The 24436-nt window shown below is 34.8% G+C and overlaps 1 protein-coding gene across 2 annotated transcripts in view; it reads left to right on the top strand.

Annotated features, from left to right (window-relative positions):
• Window positions 1–24436, top strand: part of UGT8 (UDP glycosyltransferase 8) — an 80310-nt gene that overhangs the window by 28443 nt on the left and 27431 nt on the right. For both annotated transcript variants that reach the window (XM_074276346.1, XM_074276347.1), the window contains exon 2: window positions 2768–3591. In XM_074276346.1, the coding sequence (XP_074132447.1) occupies window positions 2770–3591 (822 nt within the window). In that variant the 5' untranslated portion in view covers window positions 2768–2769. The remainder of the gene's footprint in view (window positions 1–2767; window positions 3592–24436) is intronic.

The raw sequence follows: 24436 nt of genomic DNA, 5'->3' as shown, positions 1-24436 counted from the left end.
TATTGAGGGATCTTTAAAAAATTGCTTTAAAATAAAAAACCAATATTGTTACAGTATATATTGTATTTCCGATTCTGTTCAATTCATTCTGCATCAGTCCATGCAACTGTCCTAGGTTCTGAAAAAAACATTCCTTCATTTCTTAAAAGCTCAATACTATCTTATTATATTTTCATACTATAATTTGTTCAGCAGTTTCCAAAAAGAGAATGAATAGGGTGAGGATTGTGAGGCTAGCAAAATACATTTACGTTGGGTTTTAAAAAGCTAGTGGAAATTCATTAATATTAAAAGGGAAATAATAATTGCTCTATGGAACAACGAACAGTAGAAGAAGGTTGGATTAAGAGTATGGAAAGTGTAGGCAGGAAGAACTGAAAGGAGTCTATTGTGGTACTCTGGTGAGAGTAGATAAATCTAAGATGGTGAGAATTCTGATAGAGATCAGGAGAAGAATGCAAGACATTTCAGAGGTGGACACAAAAAATACTCTTCAGCAAGTATACAGACATTTGAGAGAGGAAGAAACTAAAAGTAACTTTAGAAGTACAATCTTGGTAAACTAAGAGGTATCCTAAAAAAAAAAGATAGTTTTTATATGAGGACAATGTTTGAAGGGCCCCGGGGACAGGAATTATCAAATTTACTTTTGGACATGTTAAGCTTGATATGTTGTTGAAAAGTATATAAAAATATCTTGTAATGATAACTAAAGAAGTCAGAAGTTAAATTCAAAGAAATTATCTTTATAGAAGTATTGTTGAAGGCCTTGGAATAGAGGTGAATGTAGATAGGTAGGGAGGGAAGGGTGTGTGTGTGTGTGTGTGTGTGTGTGTGTGTGTGTGTGTGTGTGTGTGTGTGTGAGAGATAGAGATCGACTCTCCTATGGTAGAGTGGATATGTCCCTCCTGAAACCTTACCACCTTCACCCAGAACTTAAAGGACTGCATGGAAAAGAGTACAGAAATGGTGGAGAGGGATAAGTGGATTTTGCAGGTTGGGAGTTACCTGTATTGATGAAATAGAACCATTGAACTCATTCAATAAGAAAGAAAATAGATTTTTAAAAGTAGGCATTAATTCTATTTTTCAGTATGATATTCAGATATTATCAAGTGTGTATTATTTTAAAAGAACAATGAAATTTATTTAAAAAATTAATTCAGAATATGACTTTAGAAACTACAGCCAATTTTCTCTAATTTGAATTTTTTGTTCAGCTGTTTCAGTTGTGTAAAGTATTTTTTGTGACATTTGGGGTTTTCTTGGTAAAGATACTGGTTTGCCATTTGCTTCTCTAGTTCATTTTTGCAGATCAGGAAACTGAGGCAAACATGGTTGAATGACTTGCCCAGGATCATACCCATAGACAAGATTTGAACTCAGGATTTCCTGACTTCAGACCTGAGTCATTTAGTTTTCTTTGAATCTAAAAGGAATGATTTGTTTAAAAAAAATAATCAATTTGTAATTTACTTTGATTTTTTTGCAAATTTCTGAAAGAATAATAATTATTTAAGAAAAATTACTTTGAGATGAAGAATGTAGTCAACCAGATAAAGCACCAGACCTGGAATTAGGAGGACCTGAGTTAAAATTCAGCCATATTTACCAGTTATGTGACCCTGGGCAAGTCACTCAACTTCTTTTTTTTTCTTGTTTCTTTATCTATAAAATAGCACCTGCTCCCTTGGCTTATTATGAAGAGAAAAGATAATATTTGAAAAGCACTATAAAATATTAGTTACTATTATTATTTATTATTATTTTTGTTATAAGAACTCAGGCTCCCTGCTCTATGATACTTACATGGAATATTTACCCAGTGTCTGTGCAGACCATTGCAAAGTCCAGAGATGATAGATGCTGTACACTGTTGCCAAATTATAATTTTTCCTGTGCCAGAAAAGGCAATAATATGTGATATCAATGGGTGGCAGTAGCTATTGATATAGCTGTTGTTGCCATCCCTTTCATTGTTGAGATTAGTGTTATAACTGTTTGTACTCCCTACCTTTTTTTGTCACTGGAATGAAAGGGGGAGATACAGAAGCCAGGAGGATTGATAGCATATAATGAAAGCAGAGAGAGGGTGATGAAAAAATTTCTCCCTTTGATTCCTCTCTTTTTCTTCTCCCTACTTGTCCACTTTTGTGGTTTTTAATGAACTGAATGCATTTCCATCGGACTGGCTATCTACCATTCATAGAGGCCTTCTGTAAAAATCTATGTTCAAACAATATGTTGACATAATAGCTAACCTCTGCTTACTATGTTTTAGGCACTATATTATCTCATTTGATCCTCACAGAAACCCTGGGAAGTTGGTGCTATTTGGATTCCTATTTTATAGGGGATGGGGAAACTGAGGCAAATTTATTTGTAGAGAAACAATGTGATGTTTGTTGATTTACCTTGAAGGTCGATGTCTTGAATTACCATATCTTTTAAGGATGTTTAGGGATAGCCAGGGAGATTTCTGGGGGTGAAACACGTAGACACATACAAACTGCTGCTGTATTTTCGTTTATGACATCTTTGTCCCTTATATATACTGCATTGCAATACAATATTAAGTTAATATTTGTAAGGGGATATTTTATCCTTAGGATATTTATTCTTAGGAGATTAAAAAAAAAGTTAATTGATGTGAAATGTATCATTGGGAATGTCAAAATAATGATTGTGTAATATTTTATTTTGAAAGTTCTAAACAGTCAGAAGAATTGTAAACTGTTTTAAAGTCATTTTCTGGTTGTCATTTCAGCTATGAAGTCTTACACTCCGTTTTTCGTACTCCTGTGGAGTGCTGTTGGACTAGCAAAGGCTGCCAAAATCGTTGTTGTGCCGCCAATTATGTTTGAAAGCCATATGTACATTTTCAAGACCTTAGCCTCAGCATTGCATGAGAGAGGCCACCAGACAGTGTTTCTCCTGTCCGAAGGCAGAGACATCATGCCATCTAATCATTATGGACTGCAGCGTTATCCAGGAATCTTTAACAGCACCACTTCAGATGCTTTCCTACAGTCTAAAATGCGGAATATTTTCTCTGGGAGACTTACAGTAATAGAACTGTTCGACATACTGGACCACTATTCTAAGAACTGTGAGATGATGGTTGGCAACAGTGCCTTGATACAAGGCCTGAAAAAAGAAAAATTTGATTTGCTGCTCGTGGATCCTAATGAGATGTGTGGATTTGTTATAGCTCACCTTTTAGGGGTGAAGTATGCAGTATTTTCCACAGGTCTTTGGTATCCTGCTGAAGTGGGGGCTCCCATGCCATTGTCTTATGTTCCAGAATTTAACTCACTTCTCACAGATAATATGAACTTTCTGGAAAGGTTGAAAAACACTGGCGTTTACCTCATTTCCAGATTAGGAATCAGCTATTTGGTTCTTCCAAAATATGAAAGGATAATGCAGAAGTACAACCTGCTTCCAGTGAGATCCATGTATGATTTGGTTCAGGAGACCAGCCTTTGGATGCTGTGTACAGATGTGGCACTGGAGTTCCCAAGACCCACTCTACCTAATGTTGTTTACGTGGGAGGAATCCTAACCAAACCAGCCAGCCCACTACCAGAAGTAAGGTTTGCTGAATTTTATGGTAATTGTTTTATACTATTAAAGGTCAATTGAGTATTAGTGATATGGAAAAAAAAAAATTTAATGTTTTCTAGAATGTTACAATGGAAAATTGAAAGAGATAATTGTGATAATAATCAGTGGCAATCTCAAAAACAGGTATAGATAGCATAAAGCTATCTATGCTATCATAGCACAGAATCCACATAAGTGCCTTTATTCATAGCTGCTTGCACATGTTCCTGTTCTGAATGAGGCATTTGTATATTCCTAAGGTTCTGCCATGTGCTGGATTGGTTGGATCTCAGAAATAGAAGTTTTGGCCAAATGAAAACTGATGTAATGAAGGGGGAATGAAATTATTGATTGGATGAATACTACTTGGGGGGGCAGTGTCTGTGTGCCCCCTCAAATTCCCCCTTCCCAAATTCAAACTGCAACTGGTCTCCAGTTATTGCTCCCAAGTAACATTGTCCCCAACTTAGAAGTTGAGAGTAACATGATCTTAAGATTATGTTGAAAGTTGTATGAACTATGAATCGGATTGTAAGGTAGGGAGATCAATGACTTAATGGAATAGTGAAAGTGAAAGGTCATCATGGCCTGAATTAGGAGGTATTTGCAAGAACTATTAGACTCAGAAAATGAGTTAGTAAGACTTGGAAATTGATTTTAGGTATGAGGTCAGGGATAGTCTCTTCTCCCAGGTGTTGGAATTAATTACCTTGATGCCTACTCTATTGGGGAATTTCAGTATGTGGAGGTGGTTAAACATAAGTAGAATGCATCAAATTACTTGGCTTTTCAAAGAGAGGGGAAGGCAAAAGAGGGAGAAAACATGGAACTCATTTAAAAAAAATTAACATTTTTGTTTATATGTAATTGAGAAAAAATAAAAATTAAATGTTTAAGAAAAGCGTTAAAGAAGATATAAATTGTTCTTTGGCTCTCCAGGGTATTATCTGGCTTTTGATATTTTTGGAAAAACAAAAACTAAATAAAATATTTGTGGCTATAAGCAATATATGAGAAACTGAAAGCCTAGAACAATATAAAATCTTGGAAGAAACAACTATTTCACAGATAAGCAAAGAGAGCCCCTGGACAATTGATTAAACAAATAAATGTGAAGAACTCATTCTTGTTCTAGGTAAGAGACAGTTTGCTCAGTTTTGCTCAAGAAGACTCACGTCCAAGCTCTGCTGCTGTAATTGACACTGTGATTCAAAGCAAGTCATTTTAAGCTTCTTGGTACCTCTGAGGCACTATCAAAAGTCGAATGTTGCAAAAGTTTATTTCCTTTGGAGATCAGAGATATTTTTATTTCTTTCACCCATGAAATCATAGTCATCCGTACTTAAAAATGTTCAGAGATCTATGATAGGTACAAAAGAGGTGTGCTGGTATATATTTAACAGCTGGTCTACTGAAACACTTATAAAAATGCACACAAGATATATTTTTGAAGTTTGATTTATATTAACCTTTTCTGCCTTTCTTAACTGTAGATACTCATCAAAACAGTAAATCAAGTCCTGATTTTTTCATTTTCTTTCTTTTCTATAGAAAGTGATAATTTCTGAAGTGTAATTTCTTATCAAAGTTTAACAGTTGTCTCTTGAGTTGTCAAGTTTGAACTAGCTCAAACACATAAGATTAAATTTTTGACTTGATGGAACATATGTTTTTTTTGGGGGTGGAATTTGACTATAAAGTATATTCAAGAAAATGTAATACAAGGCAAATGGAGGGGATACAAATTATTGTAGGGGGATTTGAGGGCAGGAGTACAATCAACAGGGGAAATCAGACATTTCATGAAGAAGGTGACACTTGAATTGTATCTTGGAAGAAAGGATTTTCTAAGATTAAGTTCAGCGAGAAGTAAATTATAGTTTTTATAAATGTACAGTTTGGAAACAGCATGATTAATTGTGGGAATTTAATATGAATAACTAAGTGATAAAACATTTATTAAATATATCCTATATGGCAGGCACTGTGTTTAGTGTTGGGGATACAGATATAAAAATGTAGGGCAATGAAGGTACGAGGAAGGTATGAGTGAATGAGTGAGACTACTTTTTGTTGTTTTTTGAAGTTTCCCAGTAAAATGCAAGAATGATACTATTCTTAATCTAAAGAGTACAGCAGGGGATGATTATGTTTGTTTTTTCTTTTAAAAGCATGGATTAGACTTCAACATATTTGTGTGTAATGGCAAAGGAACCAGTAGATAAGGAGTGAAGCCCCATTAGGATAGTGATGAGAGTTCAAAGTCATGACCAGAGTGCAGCAGGCAACCAGTAAAACTTCCAAGGACAATTTAAGCTAGATTAAAATGTAATTAGGACATATTTAGCCATATATATATATATATATATATATATATATATATATATATATATATATATGTATATTATTATATAGCATAGATAGTGTTAAGTTTAAGGTTTTCTAAGATAGTAAGGGACTGCAGGGATCAGTTTCTAGTTGAATTTGAGAATTTTAGTGCAGACAGAACAATTTTGAATTAGAGGTTTCAAATTTTAGTATTTTATTTAGTATTTAGTATAAAACTCTTTTATCAGATTTCAAATGATGACAGGGTTTTATTGTTCTTTCTCTAAGGCCCCTTATAGTCCTCATTCTGTGAAACTTGGGTGGATTCTAGAATCTTAACAGGCAAAATAATTATAAGAATAAAGATAATTAAGTCAGCCTTTAAGAGTTAATAATTAAACTTAATTATTAGAATTCCACCTCTAGGAAATAATAACCACTTATGGATCTCCTATTCATGAAAGTTTTCTAAAATCATACATTTAAGTTTAATTTATTTTATTAATTTAGTGGAGCACTGGCATGAGTGCCAAGACAAAAATGCTGCCTCTGTCTTCTGGTAGGTTAAATTCTAATTGGATGAGAATGTGACTTAAGAGTTCACATTCAGGTCATGGCAGACAGGCCAGGTAGTACCTAGGGACAAGTAGCAGGGCAGATGACAAGGCTCAGAAGGTCTTGTGGAGAATGGCACATGACCAACCATCTGCTAACTGAAATAAGACTTTGGTATTATTCAGTTTTGTTAACTTGGGAAATTGAAAATTAGTTATACTATATTGGGTGGTCTTTGATGTCCTTGGCATCATAACTATTAATAACCAAACTACCATAAGAAGATTGGTTGAAAGAATCTAGTGTATTTTGATTAGAGAAGATCAGGTTTAGAGTGGGTAGAAAGATGACTTCAAGTTATTATATTGAACTTAAAGAATTTATTTAAAGTAATTATATAGAGCTGTTAGATAGAAGTAATAAGTCAATAAACACTTATTAAATGCCTATTATGTGCCAGGTACTGTGCTAAATAAAGGAAGACAAAAGGACTTTCATTGCACCTGAGGAGTTCACATTTTGGAAGGATCAGATTTCTTTCTATTTCTATCAGGTTGGACCACTGGGCAGCAATAAAATAATTACAGTAATGCTATTGCTCAATGTAAGGGAATGCTTCCTAGCATATCCTGATGAATGTACTCTGCCAGGTCTCTGAGATCTTTAACCTAAGATATTACCACAAAGATGCTGTAGACAAGGATTCATGTATTAAGGCTAGGTTGAACCTGGTACAATGGAAAGGACATGGGATTTAAAGTCAGATGATCTAGGTTTGAATGTTGGGTACCGCATTTGCTTATGTGACTTTCCTGCTCTGAGACTTGGTTTCTCATTTTTTAATTTGAGAAAGACTGACTGGTTGATCTCTGTGATATATTCCATTAAGAGAATCAAGAATTCAAATGGCAATTTGGGTATAGTGCTTACAAGTCCAAAAATAACTGATTTGCGAGTGTAGCAGGTTTGAGAAATTAAGACCTTTCCAACCAAGTCTATTTCATTTCTAAATTATTGTACAGAATTATTAGTTACTATTAGGATTTAATAGAATTTAAAGATAGAAACATGAATGTAGCACATTCTATCGGAGCCACTTAATTGGGAACCTCACTTTTTTTAAAAATCATAATTACTTTCTCTAATACTTATTTCCTTCTCATCCCCAATCTTGAATCTCTTGATATTACTTTATTGATAATGCACCTCACCTTCCTTTTAGAAATATCATTAAACAGCATTTGCTGAATACCTTCATCTATATATACCTCTTGGTCTTTTTATTAATGATTAAACAGAGACACACTATGGTCTGTGGGAGTCTGTTATTACAATGACTTCACAAAGTTCTTTCTGGTTAAAGATGGTTCTGGCATTTCTATTAATGATGAAGTGGTAAAAATTTCTCTGAGTCCTTTTAATCAAATGAGGTCATATTTATAAAACATTGTGTCTGACATATAAGAGGTAAATGCTCATTTCCTTTCCTTTTCTCCTGATCTTCCTCAACTTTTTTGGTAATGAATAATTGTATCTTTTGCTAATAAATTTTGTTATGAATGAACTTGGCAAATTTTATACTAATGCCAAAGGTTTTTGTTGTTGTTGTTGTTGTTTTTCAGTTTTGTTAGTTAGTTTTTCTATATGGGGATCAGGAGGAAAACAGAGAGGTTGATAATAGCATGAAAGCACTGGGCATCTGAAGTAGACTCAGCCAAATATGGAGAAAGCCAGTGGAAAAGAATATGATTGGGTGCTGAAGATGAGATTGGCCAGATTCTTCACAGTCTTACTGGATCCTGGCTTTGTTGAAGGGTGTGACAAATCATTGTCAAAATGTTCCTCAAGATTGCTCAAAGTTGTGTAAGACAGGGGAGGCAGATTTTGTTTGTTTTTGTTTATTCTCACTTGAAAGGGATGTGGTAAAAAGGACAGTGATAATGTTTTTGACTAAAAACCTGTAGGTTAGATTAGGTGATTTCTAAGGACTTTGGCTACTCCTAATTGATTCTTTGATTTTCCCATTTGTTTGAGCTTTTCTGAATTTGGGGCATTACAGATGTAGGAAGAATCTCAAGCCACCCACCTTAATTACCCATCCTCTTCATCCCTCCCTTACAGAAAGAAATGGAATGATGTTTTATTTCAAGGTTGTAGAAACAGTGGTAGAAACTAGCCATTGTGAGACTGAAATTTCTTTTGGCTTCAAAACTAATATAACAACCCTTTTGTCTTCCTCTTCTCTAGTTATTTTTGTTAATAGCCAGTTTGGTAGGCTGCAGTAGATATAGTAGTGGAATCTTGGCAGAAATTTCTTTAAGGAGATTCTTTAATCTGATTATATTTGTACAAAATACCTGTGCAGCCCAATTGGAATAACAAAAATTACAGGTAGGGAGAGAGAGAGAGAGAGAGAGAGAGAGAGAGAGAGAGAGAGAGAGAGAGAGAGAGAGAGAGAGAGAGAGAGAGAGAGAGAGAGAGAGAGAGAGAGAGAAACAAGAACATGGATCTTGCCTTTAAAGAGATGATATAAAGCATCAGTTTCTATAAAAGTGGTCAAAGATTATTAGTTTACAACTTGCTGCCTTTATTAAAGTACTATTGGCCTTCAGAAGTGTGTGTGTGTGTGTGTGTGTGTGTGTGTGTGTGTGTGTGTGTGTGTGTGTGTGTGTGTGTGTGTGTGTGTGTGAGATGGGGAGGAGGGTTTTTGGGTATCTTTGGAAATGAGCAGGTATAGTATTTATTTCCTAGATTGGAGAATCTTGTGCCAAAAAGCTGAATTCCTTTGCTAATTCATATCCTTTGGAGCAATAACTATATCCTTCTATATGAATGGAAATTTTCTGGGATATCCTGTCTCATATTAAGCTCTTAATGTCTTCAAACCTAACTTATTGCCTTGATTTTAAGTTATTCACAGCAGTGTGATTATGGATAGAGCTAGAATTTATCAAGAATCAAGAATATCTGACTTCAAATCCTGTCTCTGACACAGAATGATTTTTTGATCTGGGACAGGTCTCTGAGAAGTGCTCTAGGCAATTTCTTTAAAAATGTAAGTAGTAGAGTTATTGGGTTCAGCTTGTAGAAGAGATTTCATTCCTTCTATCTTCCTCCCCCAAAAAAATTCTCCAAGAAGACTGAGTAGGTTCTTTTTTAGCCAAGGATGCCAGACTTTGGATAACATTAACCAAATATTAATTAAACAGTTAATTTTGTTAAGATGTTAATTAATTCTGGTGCTGCGTGTCCTCATTCATTCTATTGTAAGTAGTAAAATAATGTATTTCCTCACTTAAGCAAGGGATGGAAAATATTTCCTAGGATCAAAGACTAGATTATGGTAGGTTATGGCTGGTGGTGTTACACCACCTGATGTTTCCTACAAAGGATGGTTAGCATTTTAAAACTTTAACATCTTAGGAAAATGTAATTAAAAATTAGAACATTAGCATCAAAACCAATCAATCTATGATTGGGTAATATAATTACCAGAAACAAACATGTAGCCCACATCCAAGTTAGTAATCATTTGTTAAGTACTTCCTTCACAACCTGTTCTGCTGGCCAGAAAGCTGAGAAGCTTGGATAGTTACTTGAAAAAACACTGAATATCTTCTGAGAGATGCTCTTTGACTTTATTATTTTTTTTACACTGTCATTTTTTTAATTAAAGCTTTTTATTTTCAAAACATATGCATGAATAATTTTTCAACATTAAACCTAACCCTTGTGTTCCAAATTTTCCCCTCCTTCCCCCCAACCCACTCCTCCCCAGATGGCAAGCAATCCAATATATATTATACATGTTAAAATGTATGTTAAATCCAATATATGTAAAATATATTTATACGGTTATCTTGCTGCACAAGAAAAAATCTTAAAATGCAAGCAAACAACAAGCATTTTTACTTTATCTGGTAGATTGGTAGAGGTTCTCTTGAGAAATACAGATTGAATAGATTACATGGAAATGTTTAGTCAGTTTCTTGGAAATGTATGGTTAATTTCTTGAAAATGAAAATTACAGAAGATATAATTAGTTTTTTGTTTGTTTTTAATAAGATTCTGGACACTTCATCCTTCAGAGTCTTGATATTTTGGCATCAATTTCACACTAAAGTTTGTAATCCTTGTAGTGAGAAGGGAAGCATTGCCCCCAATGCCTGACATGCTCTGGCACCATCATATCAGATGTCTGAAAGTGGTGATTTCACAAGGAGTTTCAAGAAAACATTATTTATGAAGTTTGTGTTCTACCTAAAGAATTTAGTATCTGTATTTTTACAGCTTAAATCATTTACAGACAAATAATGACAAATACTCTGATGAGTAGCATAAATAAAAGTGTCAAACCTTGATTATGGCATTTTTGTTATTGATTTGTAAGGCAGAAATCACCCAATTATATAATTCAAGTCTGTTTCCTAGGTCCTATTTCACCAAAAATTAAAAGAGGAAAAAAGTGGAAATATTATGATCATATAGAATTGTGATTTTGCTTAAAATGTTTGTGTTACACACACACACACACACACACACACACACACACTACACACACTCTTCATGAAAATTGGGTGGGATTTTTTACAAGTTTTCTTAGCAAATTATTTAAAATAATCCATGGTAACTTGGATAACAATTATCTTTAACTTTGAAAGCTTATTAATTCTGGATTTTTCTGAAACTAATTTTCAAAATTTCCTCCTAATTAAAATAAATTGGAAATTATAATAGAATTTTGGTATATTTTTCAATATTTAAAAAATAAATATCAGTATTAAAAGACTGCAAATATTGCTTATCTCTCAGTGATTTTCTTGTACATATGTTATTGTTTATTACCGAATTAAAAGATTTTTTTGATAATTTACTTTGGACAGCTGAGCAGGGAAAGCTTGAAAAGATTTATGTCCAGTTATGTTTATATTGTGCACTTGTGTTTATGTTGGGGGGGGTGGGAATCAGTATTAGGCACCACTGGTTACTGCCAGCTGAGGCATCACACTGAAGCCACAGCTGTGCATTTAGTTTTTTTAACCATGCTAAGAATAGCTAATTAGGAAAATCAAACAGAACAAAGCTCACATAGTGGCATTAGTACAATACCATTTTTGTTAGCAAATCATAAAGGAGAAATTATTTTTCCATATATTAGTGACTTTAGTAATGAACACTTGTACTAAAAATACAAAACAGGCAGATGTTTGGAAAGTGCTATCTTTTTAATAACATGGTCTAATTTTTAAAGAAATCCATCAATTCAGGACTAGCCCTAGGCAAAATAAGGAAATTTGTCTGTTGTTTTGCCATCTCCCCTTTCCTCACTCTTCCTAATTTGGATGCATCCTCTCTTTACTCTATACTTTTATTATAACCTTCCTCTCCGTTTTGGTAGGCATTACTCTGCTTGTGCCTTCAAATTATTTCTACTTTATCAAAATTCCTATTTCATAAGCAACTGGACTCAATTAGCTGCTGTCACACATAGGGGCTACTCATTAACTTATGCAGAAAAAAGCATTCAAATTACTCTATTATACTACCTACTGTTTTTGAAGGCTTCTGTAAGATCATAGAGCATATATTTAAAGTTGGAGAGAACCTTAGAAGCCACTTTATCCCTCATCTAAAGAGGAAACTGAGGTTCATAGAAGTGATTTCCTTAGTCACACAGCTAGGATGAATGAATGTACATTCAATTCACCAAGAGTTTATTAAGTACTTCATGTGCTCTAGGGGCTGTGCATACAAAAAATAAAAATTAAAAAAAACCTCTTTCCTCATTCTTAAACTCTTCTAGGCTCAGCATTTATATTGATAAGTATAAAATCTAAAGGAAGTGATTTGGGGAGTGGAAGGAGTTCTAACAATTGAGGAGGGAAATAAGTTAGTACTCTTAAAGGATCTCATACTTTAGGTTAACCTCAGTAGGAGCTGGGAATTCCAAGAGGTATAAGGGTGAGAAGAAAAAAGATTATAAATATGAAGAAAAGCAAAGGCATGGAGTAGAAAAAATCTCATATATTCAGAAGTGTGTTTGTAAATGTTTTAACAGTTATCTGGGGAGAAAAGTACCCCCCCCCATTTGTAATTTTAGTCTTTTTCTTTTAATTTTTTAATTGTTTTCTTCATGTCCTTAAGTTGGGACATCAGCAAAACCATAAGCCAAGTCCTGATTTGTAGCTTGCTACATCAGAACTTAAATGCTCACACTGAAGATTTAACATTCAGCTCCATGGGACAGTTTAAACTGACTCCAACAATAAGCAATTTGGCTGAAATAAAAGTATGTAAAGGAGAATGATATGAAATGAGTTTGGAAAGTTAGGTTGAAACCAGATGGTGAATGGTTTTTGAGTGTCAAAAAGAGTTTGTTTTATCCTAGAGGCAATGGGGGGAGCCACTAATGTTTCTTGAACAGAGGAATGATGTGGTCAGATTTGTTTTAGGAATAACAACTTAAATAGATATAAAAAGAATGGATTGGAAAGAGACGGAGATGCTTATTAGAAGACGGTTGCTGTTACCTAGGTAAGGGGAAGTTGCAAGGACCTGATCTAGTGTTATGATTTTGTTTTTGGAGAAAAGGGGTTAAAGGGGATGCCAAGAGACATTGTGGATGTAGAATAAACTTGGAAACTAATTGACCATGATGAAGGGGAGGAAAAGAAATTTTGGACGTGACTTTGAGTTTAGGTAATCAAAGACTATTCTAGTCCATAGGTGACTTGTAAAACAATGGAAATTGCAGCGAATCTAAATTTATTTGGCCTACTAATTTAATGACAGCTTATGTTTATATAGACTGATCTCATAACAACTCTGTGAAGACGGTTATGAAATTGTTATTCTCATCTCAAGATGAGGATCAGAGAGGCTGAGATTTTTTCCCAGTCATGGTCAGTTAAGTATTATAGCCAGAATTTATTACCTAAAGTCTGTTGATTTAAGTAGAACCATGGTCCCTGTCTTCAAGGAACTCACTTTCTGATTGGGAAGACAATACACATAAATTGAACCTACAAGATAAGATATATGTTGTGTAAGTGGAAGATAAACTCAAAGTGAGTCTGCCACTCTTACGCAAATTAAAATCAGAGACTCTTAAGATTAAAAAAAAAAAAAAAAGGATTTGTGATGATCTCTCTAGATAGGGCAACTCCTAACAAAGGGTTGTTATTACAAGAGCCCAAAGCATATGCTGTAAAACACAGAATTATAATAGACCCTAATTCAGAAATCCCCCCTCCCTACTTTCTGGCCTTTCTTCCCATTGGCTGGGAATCCATTGTTGAATTCTGAATACTAAACTCTACCACAGAGACAAAGAATACCAGCCAATGACCCACTCTTTACTATATTAGGAACTTAATGCTAATGAAAAGGTGGGGGAAGAGACTAAGGGAAAGGAGACAGGCTCAGGAACAGGAGGGAAAAATGTATATTTATCTAAGAAAATCGTACATCTGAGGTTTTGGGCTATAATTAGGATACAAGTAGAGGCCATGTTTTTATGGGAGGTACTTAGTCAGTTTATCCCATTTTAGAGGAAAGGCACTAGCTGTTTGTTGTGCATGTATTTTTGGAAGGGAGAAGATGGCAATTCTTTTGAGAAAGTAGGATTCCAGCTGTCTTAAGAAGCTGTAAGTGGGAGAAAAATCCAGCTGTAGGGAGGAACATAAGTGAAAAGGACATGGATTTGGAGGATTCTTTATGTGAAGGTGACTCAAATGTCCAAAAAACTGAAAAGGTAGGAAGGGTTCCAGTTCCCAAGGACTTTAAAAGTCAATGAGAGATTTTTTTTTTTTTTAATGGGAAACAAAAATTTGAATTTAGTAAATTTTAATTCAGGGCAAGTCACAGCCTCTTTGGGTTTCAGTTTCTTCACATGTAAAATGAAAGCGTTAGATTAGGTGGTCTCTTGAGATCCTTTTTCCGTGCTAAATGCATATTTATTAAGCACCATATAAATGTCTACCCTTGTGTCAGGTGCTGGGAATACTAGACCAAAAACAAATAGTCAAAGAAAAGGGCTCCTTCTTCAGAAAGGTTATAGTCTACTGTGGGCAGAACACATAGCAAAACCTATACACGGTATTTAGGAAGATTCCCAAAAAAATTTATAGTCAATAACATTGTGGTTAGAAGTATACTAATGGATAAAAAGCTTACTTCAGAGCCATGAATACTGAGATTTCCCATTTCTGGGAATGTATATGACCCTAATGAGTCACTTAACCTCAGTGCTCTAAGCATCCTAATACCATAGGTTTCAGGGAAGGTGCCAACTTTTATTGGTAGGGGAAAATTTTTTTTCATTTAGGAGAGGACCTTGGACTAATGAAATAACTCTTCCCTTTATTATAGGAGGATCTTTATCTTCCCAAAGTTTTAATGGTGGACAAATAGCTAGCATTTGTATAGTATTTTAAAGTTTAAAAATTACTTTGCAAATATTCTTATTTGATTTCTTTTTGTTGTTGTTGAAAAGGAGGCTGTTGCCTATCCTGAAAATAGAAGAAACCAATATTCCTTACTTTATTCTGTTGTGACTTTTTTTTTAAACCTTTTCTCTTGGCTCTGAGTATCTTTAATCTCTTTTTCCCTATGCATGGACCATTGACTTTACCCTCATTGGCTCCCTCTTCCTTAGGAATTTAGCATAATATGAGATGATTTTCCCTCTACGAGTTCCATAATGCCTCTAAAATATGGCTAAATAGTTAATTGCTAATAAGGCCATCCATAAGTTCCTGAGTAGGATTCACAATTAGTGATGCATATCATTCAAGGAAAAGGAATATAAAGATCTCATAGAGGGTCAGTCATACATACTAGAAGGTACCTTAGGCATCTTCTAGTATATTCTTTTATTTTATAAGTTAGGGAACTGAGGCCCAACAAGGTTCAGTATTGTAAGTTCAGTCACAAAAGTAATAAATAAGTAGAACTGACATTTGAATCCAGATCGGCTCACTCTTTTGCCATCAATTTGTAGAGGACAATCATTCATTTACTCAACTGATATTTTTCCTTTTTTTTAATTGAAGCTTTTTCCTTTTAAAATATGCAAAAGGGGCAGCTAGGTGGCACAGTGGATAGAGCACCAGCCCTGAATTCAAATCTGGTCTCAGACACTTAACACTTCCTAGCTGTGTGACCCTGGGCAAGTCACTTAACCCCAACCTCAGGGAAAAAAACAAAACCAAAACCCCCCCCAAAAAAAACCATGCAAAGATAATTTTTCACCATTGACCCTTGCAAAATCTTGTGTTCCAATTTGTCCTCCTTTCTGTTAGGTTCTTACTAAGTGCTAATGAGATAATGAGATACTGGTTCTTACTAAGTGCTAAGTCGGTACTTAACAATTCTCTAGTTCCAGCCTTTACTGGGAGTTTTACCCTTTCGAACTTCTGGGGAGGAGCTTGCATGCTTAGGAAGAGCAAGTTCATTGGTTGAAGTAATTTTTCTCAGAAGCCCTTGCATTATCCCACGCCCATTCTCTGGGAGGATAAAAGAGGGCGGCTCTCTAGAGATTGAAAGTCTTGTCTGGGCCAGATTTGAGGTGGCTCTCTGGAGGAAGTAGTAGTCACTACTCTGGACCAGAGTTGGCGGCAACTGTCTGGAGACAAGGGCTCTCTACAGGAAGAAGAATCTGTCTGAGAGATTTGAGTTGACACAGCAGATCTCCTCCCAGAGAGCAATGGGCAGCTTCTGGAGACAACAGAACTTTACACTTTTCCCCCCACCCCCTCTCTTAGATGGCAAGTAATCCAATGTATGTTAAGCGTGGTAAAAATATATGTAAATCCAATATAGATATAGGCATTTATACAATTATCTTGCTGCACAAGAAGAATCAGATCAAATAGGAAAAAAATGAAAAAGAAAATAAAATTCAAGCAAACAACAACAAAAGAAGTGAAAATGCTATGTTGTGTTCTACACTCAGTTCCCACAGTTCTCTCTCTGGGTATAGATGGTTCTCGTCAACCCAAGATTATTTGAACTAGCCTGAATCGCCTCATTTCAACTGATATTTTTCAAGCAATTAGCATTGTGCTAGGGCTGCAAAGAAATAAAATAATACTTGTCCAAAAAAATCTTATAGGAAGAGAAACACAGGGAATAAATTCAAAGTATGGACAAAGAATATATAAAGTTATTTGGGGGAGTCCCATGGATGGAATCAAGATGGATTTTGAGTAAGAAGTAAGCCAATTGATTTGTAAAACAACTTTTAATTTTATGAGGGATGGATGAAGAGGGGAAAGTTCCAGGAATAGGTACAAAAAGTCAGAGATTGTTGAGTTGATGGATTATCTAGGTTGACCTGTAGTATATATGAAGAATAGTAATGTAAAATAAATTTAAGAAAATAGATGAGCACGATTGTTAAGGGCTTCAAGTGCCAAATGGAAGTTTTTATCCTTGAAGCAAGAAGGAGACGCTAGGGATTTAACACCACTCCTGGCACTTAATACGTGTTTAGTGATTGATCAATTCTTGAGCTTCATCATGAAATAGATGATCAGTTTGCTAGCTATGTAAAAGATGTATTGGGAAGGGGGGACCAAGAGGATACATGTTACTTCTAGCTGTGGAAATGGTATAGGACTAATTTATTATCTTTTTATTATCGGTAGAATAAAAGAATGTTAGATTAAAAGAATAATCATGGGATTATAGAAGCATATATCTGTGTACACATACACAAAGACACAGATATACATATATATATGCATATATACATATGCACACAAAGGCATATGTGCATGCATTTTTATTAAAATACATTGTTCTTTGTGCTTCATTCTCGAAGAAGATCATGACATCAGGCAGGTGATGCTATGACATATAAGTACATTGGATTTAAATGAGGGAGGGCTGTTGTGAGGTCACCTGCCTCACTTTCTTCTCCAGAGCTAGATGAATCCAGTGGCAAGATACAGATTAAGAAGACTAGGTCCTGGATGAAATAGGAGACTTTGATCTTTTAAATTAAGTTCATCAATAGGTCTCAGTTTGACTGAGGCCACATTTATTTAATGATTAAGTCTAGGTAAGAATCTCCTCTTTCACCTAGTATAGCCTTCCTCATCCTTCCTCCAATCATATAAATAAATAAATAAATCTGGAAGGGGAAGACCCCTCAGGATTTCTGGCCAAAGCAGAAATGATTACTATTTACATTCAATCTAAGTCAATGACCAAATAGGGATTGGCCTGGGATTTGTATGTATGTTATGTGTATGCATATGTATATGTAAAATTAGTGTTTTAAGGTTTGTAAAGCATGCACATTACAAATATTCTCCCTACCCCTATCATATAGATGGGAAAATTGAGGCAGAAAAAAAATAACTTTCCCAGGATGACACAGCTAATAAGTATCTAAGACTAGATTTAAAATCAGAACTTTTTTTTCTAGGTCCATTTCTCTGTTCACTAAAATATCTAACTGCCTAGTGACCCAAAATTTGATTTGCAAATACAGGTTCACAGAGATAAGTATCTTATATAAGAAAAGTAGCCTGTCATGATCCTGTAACCTTTTCTTCTGGGATCCTTTTAAATTGTATCCCCTGAATTAGTTATTTGCTGACCACCTTGACCTTTTGCTCTGTCTCATCTCCAGCCTCCGCTGTGACCCAGGTTAGAGGAATCTCTTAATCTTAATAGCCTCTTAACACCCTGGTTTGAGCTTTTGAGTTCATAGGATTGGGGTCAGAGAATTTAGCTGTAGACTGGCTTATTTTACTTAAAAAAAATTATAATGCTTTTTGGGTTTTGTCTAATCATTTAAGTAATAAGCCAAAATATATTGACACACAAATATTTGCTTTTTACATTCTCATACTATGAAGGTCCTTGAGGATAGGGGTTTTCATTGTGTCTTTGTATATGTTATACTTGGCAGATTGTCCTCTTTTGCTGAATCCTTATAAAATTCCTTTGAATCAGTTTTTTAGTTTTCATTAACTTTGAAAGGCTGGAGTTCTTTTGTTTGAAATTCTTTTAAGAGAATAAAGGTTGTATTATAAGTCTGAAAAAAAGGCAGAGTTCATGAATTCATAATTGTATTTCTTTTAAACTTCAAGAAACTTAGGGAATCATGGGTTGAATCTCAACATTTTTTAAAGATGGTTATGAACAACTTTGGTTAATTTGGATAAATCTGTTTTGGACCTTAATTACCTCATTTCTAAAAAAAAAATATGAAAGGTTTGGACTAAATAACGTAGAATAGAAATTCTTAATTTTGAATCTGTTAATTAGCTTTGTAAAATGTTGATAAATATTTCAGTATAATTGGTTTTCTTTGTAATCTTTTATTTTTTTAAATGTATTTAAAAACATACTGAGAAGAATTTTTCCACATGGCTAAGAGTTGGTGACACAGAAAAGGCTAAAAGCCTAGACACTCCCAGATTTGCCAAGAAAACCCCCCAAATGAGGCTATACAGAGGCCTACATAACCTGAACAAATTTGACTAAACAAATTTCAAAGTAATCTCGATTCCATCATTTCAGATCTTTCTCCCATCCTTTTACCTTCTTTTTCACTGTACAAATAACCCTTTCATGGTATTGTAGGATAGAGCAGGAAGGGACTTTAGAGGTCATCCCTTTTAAAACTCCTTATTTTTCAGACAAAGAAAGAGCAGTCCAGAGAGGATGAGACAAAGAACTATTCAGTTTCACTCAGATCCTCAGTGTTTACTTTTTTTTTTAAGCTTCCAAAATATATGTGTAGTATTCAACATTCACCCTTATAAAATCTTGTGTTCCAAATGTTTTTTCTCTCCTTTCTCCCCACTTCTTCCCTTAGACAGCAAGTAATCCAATATGTTAAACATGTGTAGTTCTTCTACTCATATTTCCACAATTATGCTGCACAAGAAAAATCAGATCAAAAAGAAAAAAAATTGAGAAAGAAAACAAAAAGCAAGCAAACAACAACAAAAAAGGAGAAAATACTATGTTGTAATCCATAATCAATTCCCACAGTCCTCTCTTTGGATGCAGATGGCTCACTTTATCAAAATCTATTGGAATTGGCCCAAAACACCTCATTGTTGAACAGAGTTGTATCCATCCATCAAAATTGATCATCTCACATAATCTTGTTGCTGTGCATAAATGCTCTCTTGGATCAACTCACTTCACTTAGTATTAGTTCATGTCAATCTAGGCATTTCTGAAATCATTCTGTTGTTTGTTTCTTACAGAACTATAATATTCTATAACATTCCTTGCCACTACAAAAAAGGCTGCCACAAACATTTTTGCACATGTGGGTCCTTTTCTCTTTTTTATGATTTTGTTGGAATACAGAGCCAGTAGAGACATTGCTGGATCAAAGGGTATGCACAGTATGATAATTCTTTGGGCATTATTCCATATTGCTCTCCAGAATTGCTGGATCAGTTCACAACTCCACCAACAATATATTTGTGTCCCAATTTTCCCACATCCCCTTCAACATTTATTATCATCTTTTCCTGTCATCTTAGCCAATCTGAGAGATGTGTATCTCAGAGTTATCTTAATTAGTGTTTGTGTTCTAGCACCATGCCACCCAAATGTTCACAACAAAAAGTTAAAAGCAAAAAGTTGATAGGGTTGCAAAAAAAGATAGCAGCAGGAAGATGCATCCATCTTTACATAATCAAACCAATAGGTAAACTTCCTTTTAATTTTCTTTGAAAGTTAATACTTTTTATAATAAATCACAATTTAATATAGTTTATATGTGTGCATATTATCTGTATGCTATGTATAAATAAATAAAATCAGTTGTCAGCTAAGGAATTCAGAAAGACGGTTTGCTTATGATATGTAATGGAATAGAATGGAAGCAACCCTGGATTTGGAATCAGGACTTGACAAGCACATTTCTAGATCTGCTAATTGAGCTCTTGTTACCAAAAAATTGTTTCGCTCTTCCATGCCTTAGTTCCATGGAAAATAAAGGATAATCACTGAATAATCTCTAAGGTTTCTTATAAATTTGACATCATCCCCCTACATAAATGGAAGAATTGACTTAAATTATACACTAGTTTGGTGGTTCTTGACCTGTTCTTTGACCTTGCTGATTTTTGTAAAAAATAATTTTATATCTGTATTTTGGTATAATTGATTTATTTTCTAATCCATTTTTATATTTAAAAAAACTTTTCTGAGAAAGAGTTCAAAGGTTTGCCAACTGGTCTTCCCCTATCACTCTCCTTTGCTGAGCATACATAAAGAAAATAGTTGAGCTGCAACTCCCTATTTTCTCTGAAACCTGTTATGGTCTTCTTGATTGGCCAGTGTCAGATTCATCCTCTGAGCCTACTGTTTTCCCTGATATTGCTTAAAATATCACACTTTTTGTTGGCTCAAACTTTCTTTGGAAACTTCGCTCATTCTGATTTTTAACAGATCTGGATAACTGTTGTTTTAGGAGGGTGTCAGTTTTGTGACATACTCCAATATTTGTGCTTGTTTTCATCCTTTTAATTTTTTTGGATAACAGCTAAATTGATGCTATTCTTTACATCCAAACAGAACCCTTTAAGCATCTTTCCCTCTTCCCCCAGTGTTCTTGCCTGTATTTTCTCCAAACTCTTTGAATTTTAAATTGATGGTGCCTGACAGATGGTACATATTCTCAACTTTCTTTGTCTTTCTGGATCACAAATCCCAGGGTTTTTTCATCCTTTTGAATATGGTTTCTCATCATTTCCATACAAAGCCACTAGTTGTTCTTTATTTCCTCTACCTTTGAAGGAATGAAATTATTGTTTTGCTTGATACTGTGAGTTATAATTACCCTTTTTGCTTATATTTGTCTTCATCTACCATATTCTCCTCACTGTGTTTCCCCTCTCTGCTTTTGGGATTTTCTTTTAGGAATTTACCTTCTTAGTAAATGTTGTTATTCTGTTCTTTCTTTTCATTTATTCTTTTCCTTTTAAAAATAAGTTATACCCTCACTTTCAGAGCCATATTCCAGTCCTGATTTAATCCTACCAAGTCTTCTGTTAGAATTTCTAGTTCTCCTTATTTGTGAATTTATAAGTTTTTGTCTTCTATGAATTTGGGGTTTTTCTACGATTGTAGGAGAGCTAGATGGTGGGAATCAGGTAAACCTGAATTCAAATATGGCTGTAGATAACTTAGTAGTTCTGTGAAACTGGACAAGTCACTTAACTTCTTTCTGCCTCTATTTTCTTATTTCCTAAATGGGGATAGTAATAGTATCTACCTTCTAGAATTGTTGTGAGGATAAAATGAAATAATATTTGTAAAAGTTTTGCTTTTTAACCTTATAATTTCTAGAGTTGTTTGTTTTGTTTTGTTCTCCACCCTAACTCTGCCTAATCTGGCTACTCTCTGTGATTTCTGGTTTGGAGAGAATTGTGGGGAAGGCCCTAGGTCTTGGTGAGAACTTGTTAGGTATATTCTGTCCCTGGTCAGAATCCTCTTATTTCTGAAATTTATATTTTATTTCTATTTTATTTTGAATTGTTATTACTACAAACTTGACCAATTTAACACATCAAAATAACCGACTTAAACACATCCATATATAAAGAACAGGATTGTATATGGAACTGTAAATATGTTTTTTACCCTTTGGTAAGGTATATAACAAATTCAATATCTTAGTTTCAAAAATGTTCTGCTTTTCTGTAGGGAAAAAACCTTTTGTGCGTATACATATATATATATATATGTATAATATATATATATGTATATAATATATATGTATATCCTTTTTATTTTCAAAATACATGCATAGATAGTTTTCAACATTCACTCTTGCTAAACCTTGTATTTCAATTTTTTTCCTCCCTCTCGTCCTCCTCCCCCTTGGCAAGTAATCCAATATATGTTAAAACATGCAATTCTTCTATACATATTTACACAATTACCATGCTGTACAAGAAAAATTAGATCACAAAGGAAAAAATGATAAAGAAAACAATGTAAACAAACAACCACAAAAAAGTGAAAATACAATGTTAGGATCTTCACTTACTTCCTACAGTCCTCTCTCTGGGTGCAGATGGCTGTGTTCATCACAAGATCATTGGAACTGGCTTGAATTGCCTAATTATTGAAGAGAGCCACATCCATCAGAATTGATTGTTCCGTATTCATCTTGTTGCTGTGTACCATTGTATACATTTCCTCTTGGTTCTGCTCATTTCATTTGGCATAAAAGTTCATATAAATTTCTCCAGGCCTCTCTGAAATAATCCTGCTGATCATTTCTTACAGAACATTATAATATTCTATAATATTCATATGCTATAATTTATTCATCCATTTTCCAACTGATGGGCATTCATTCAGTTTCTAGTTTCTTGCCACTACAAAAAGGGCTGTTAAAATATTTTTCCAAGTGTGGATCCTTTTCCTGTTTTTTTATGATCTCTTTGGGATACAGGCCAATTAGCGACATTGCTGGATCAAAGAGTACATACAGTTTATGATAGTCTTTTGGGTACAGTTTCATATTGCTCTCCAGAATAGTTGGATTAATTCACTATTCTATCACCAATGTATGTGTCCCAGTTTGCCTTCATCCCCGCCAACATTTGTCATTGTCTTCCTGTCATCATAAATAATCTGAGAGGTGTGTAATGGTACCTCGGAATTGTCTTAATTTTCATTTCTCTGCTCAATAGTGATTTAGAGCTTTTTTTCATATGACTAGAAATGGTTTTAATTTCCTCATCTGAAAATTTTCTGTTCATATCCTATAATGTCTGGACTAGCTCTCTGGAGGGCCTCAGGATCAGTCTGGGTCCTTGTTCTTTGGAGAAGTGAAGAAGGCCGGCAAGCTGCTACTCAGCTTGCCAAAGATGAATCCTGGAGTCTGGAATCCAAAGCCTGAAGGCCTCTCTCTTCAGCATGCTGTAGTAAAGAGGCTCTGACCCCTTTGCTCAGTCCTCCAGTCCTTGACTGATTACCTCATCACAACACATTCAGCAAGCACCAATCCTGAGGAGAGCTATCACATCACCATATGATTATAGAATCATTATCATACCTTGAGTAGCTAATTAGCCTCAACTGCTCTGCTGTCTTACATTCAAATACACCTTTTGAGAGTTCCATCCCTCTACATCTCTCCACTTTCTTTTGTTTTAGAACAGGTGGTCACACCCTCTCTGACTTCTCAGGAAAGGAGATGAAAACACTAAAAAGGAGATGATCATGCCCTCCCTGACTTCTCAGAAAGAGAGATGAAAAACACCAAAGAGAAGTGGAGAATCTGGTTTCTGGGCTGAAGGGTCTTGAAACAGGATACATAAATCTTTCAGCATGGGAGGTATTACATAAGAACATAGCAATATAGCACAGGATAGTAGTGATGATTCTCCCCACAGCTGGTGCAGGCTCAGTGTGGTATAACAAACATGAATTGTACATGCAAGTAGTGATAAAACAATATAAATCAACATGGTGTTGTAAAAGATTTGCAGAAGTCCTAGAAGGACTTTTATAAATAATAATCACACATACGCCTCCTTCAGCAGCCAAGAGATAGTCCAAAACCACTCTATTGTCCATTACTTCACATGCCAGGGAATCCAATGATTCCTGCAAGTTTTTGCAGTCCTGCAAGTCTCATCATGTGTCAGGGATTTCAATGATTCCTGATGGTTTTCAAGTCTTGCGTCAGTCTCATTAACAATTTTTGATGTCATTGCATCAATTGCCATAACTACCATGCTCTTTCAGTGGTGGGCACAGTAACCGATGGAACCACCCGATGTTTCTTGGGTCTTCTCCTTCATTTCAAAGGTCTTTTCCATCTCTCTCCAATGGACAAGGTGAATATAGCTTGTTGGTACCCAACTGATTGCTTCTCCATCTGTAAAGATACAAGCAAACCCTCTCCCCAAGCATTTAACCCTTCCATTCACCTCTTTCTGGATCT

This window comes from Sminthopsis crassicaudata, chromosome 6 (genome assembly GCF_048593235.1).
Source record: "Sminthopsis crassicaudata isolate SCR6 chromosome 6, ASM4859323v1, whole genome shotgun sequence".
NCBI classification, from domain to species: domain Eukaryota; kingdom Metazoa; phylum Chordata; class Mammalia; order Dasyuromorphia; family Dasyuridae; genus Sminthopsis; species Sminthopsis crassicaudata.
Note: the sequence above shows the minus strand (reverse complement) of the source record. Positions and strands in the feature narration are given on the sequence as shown.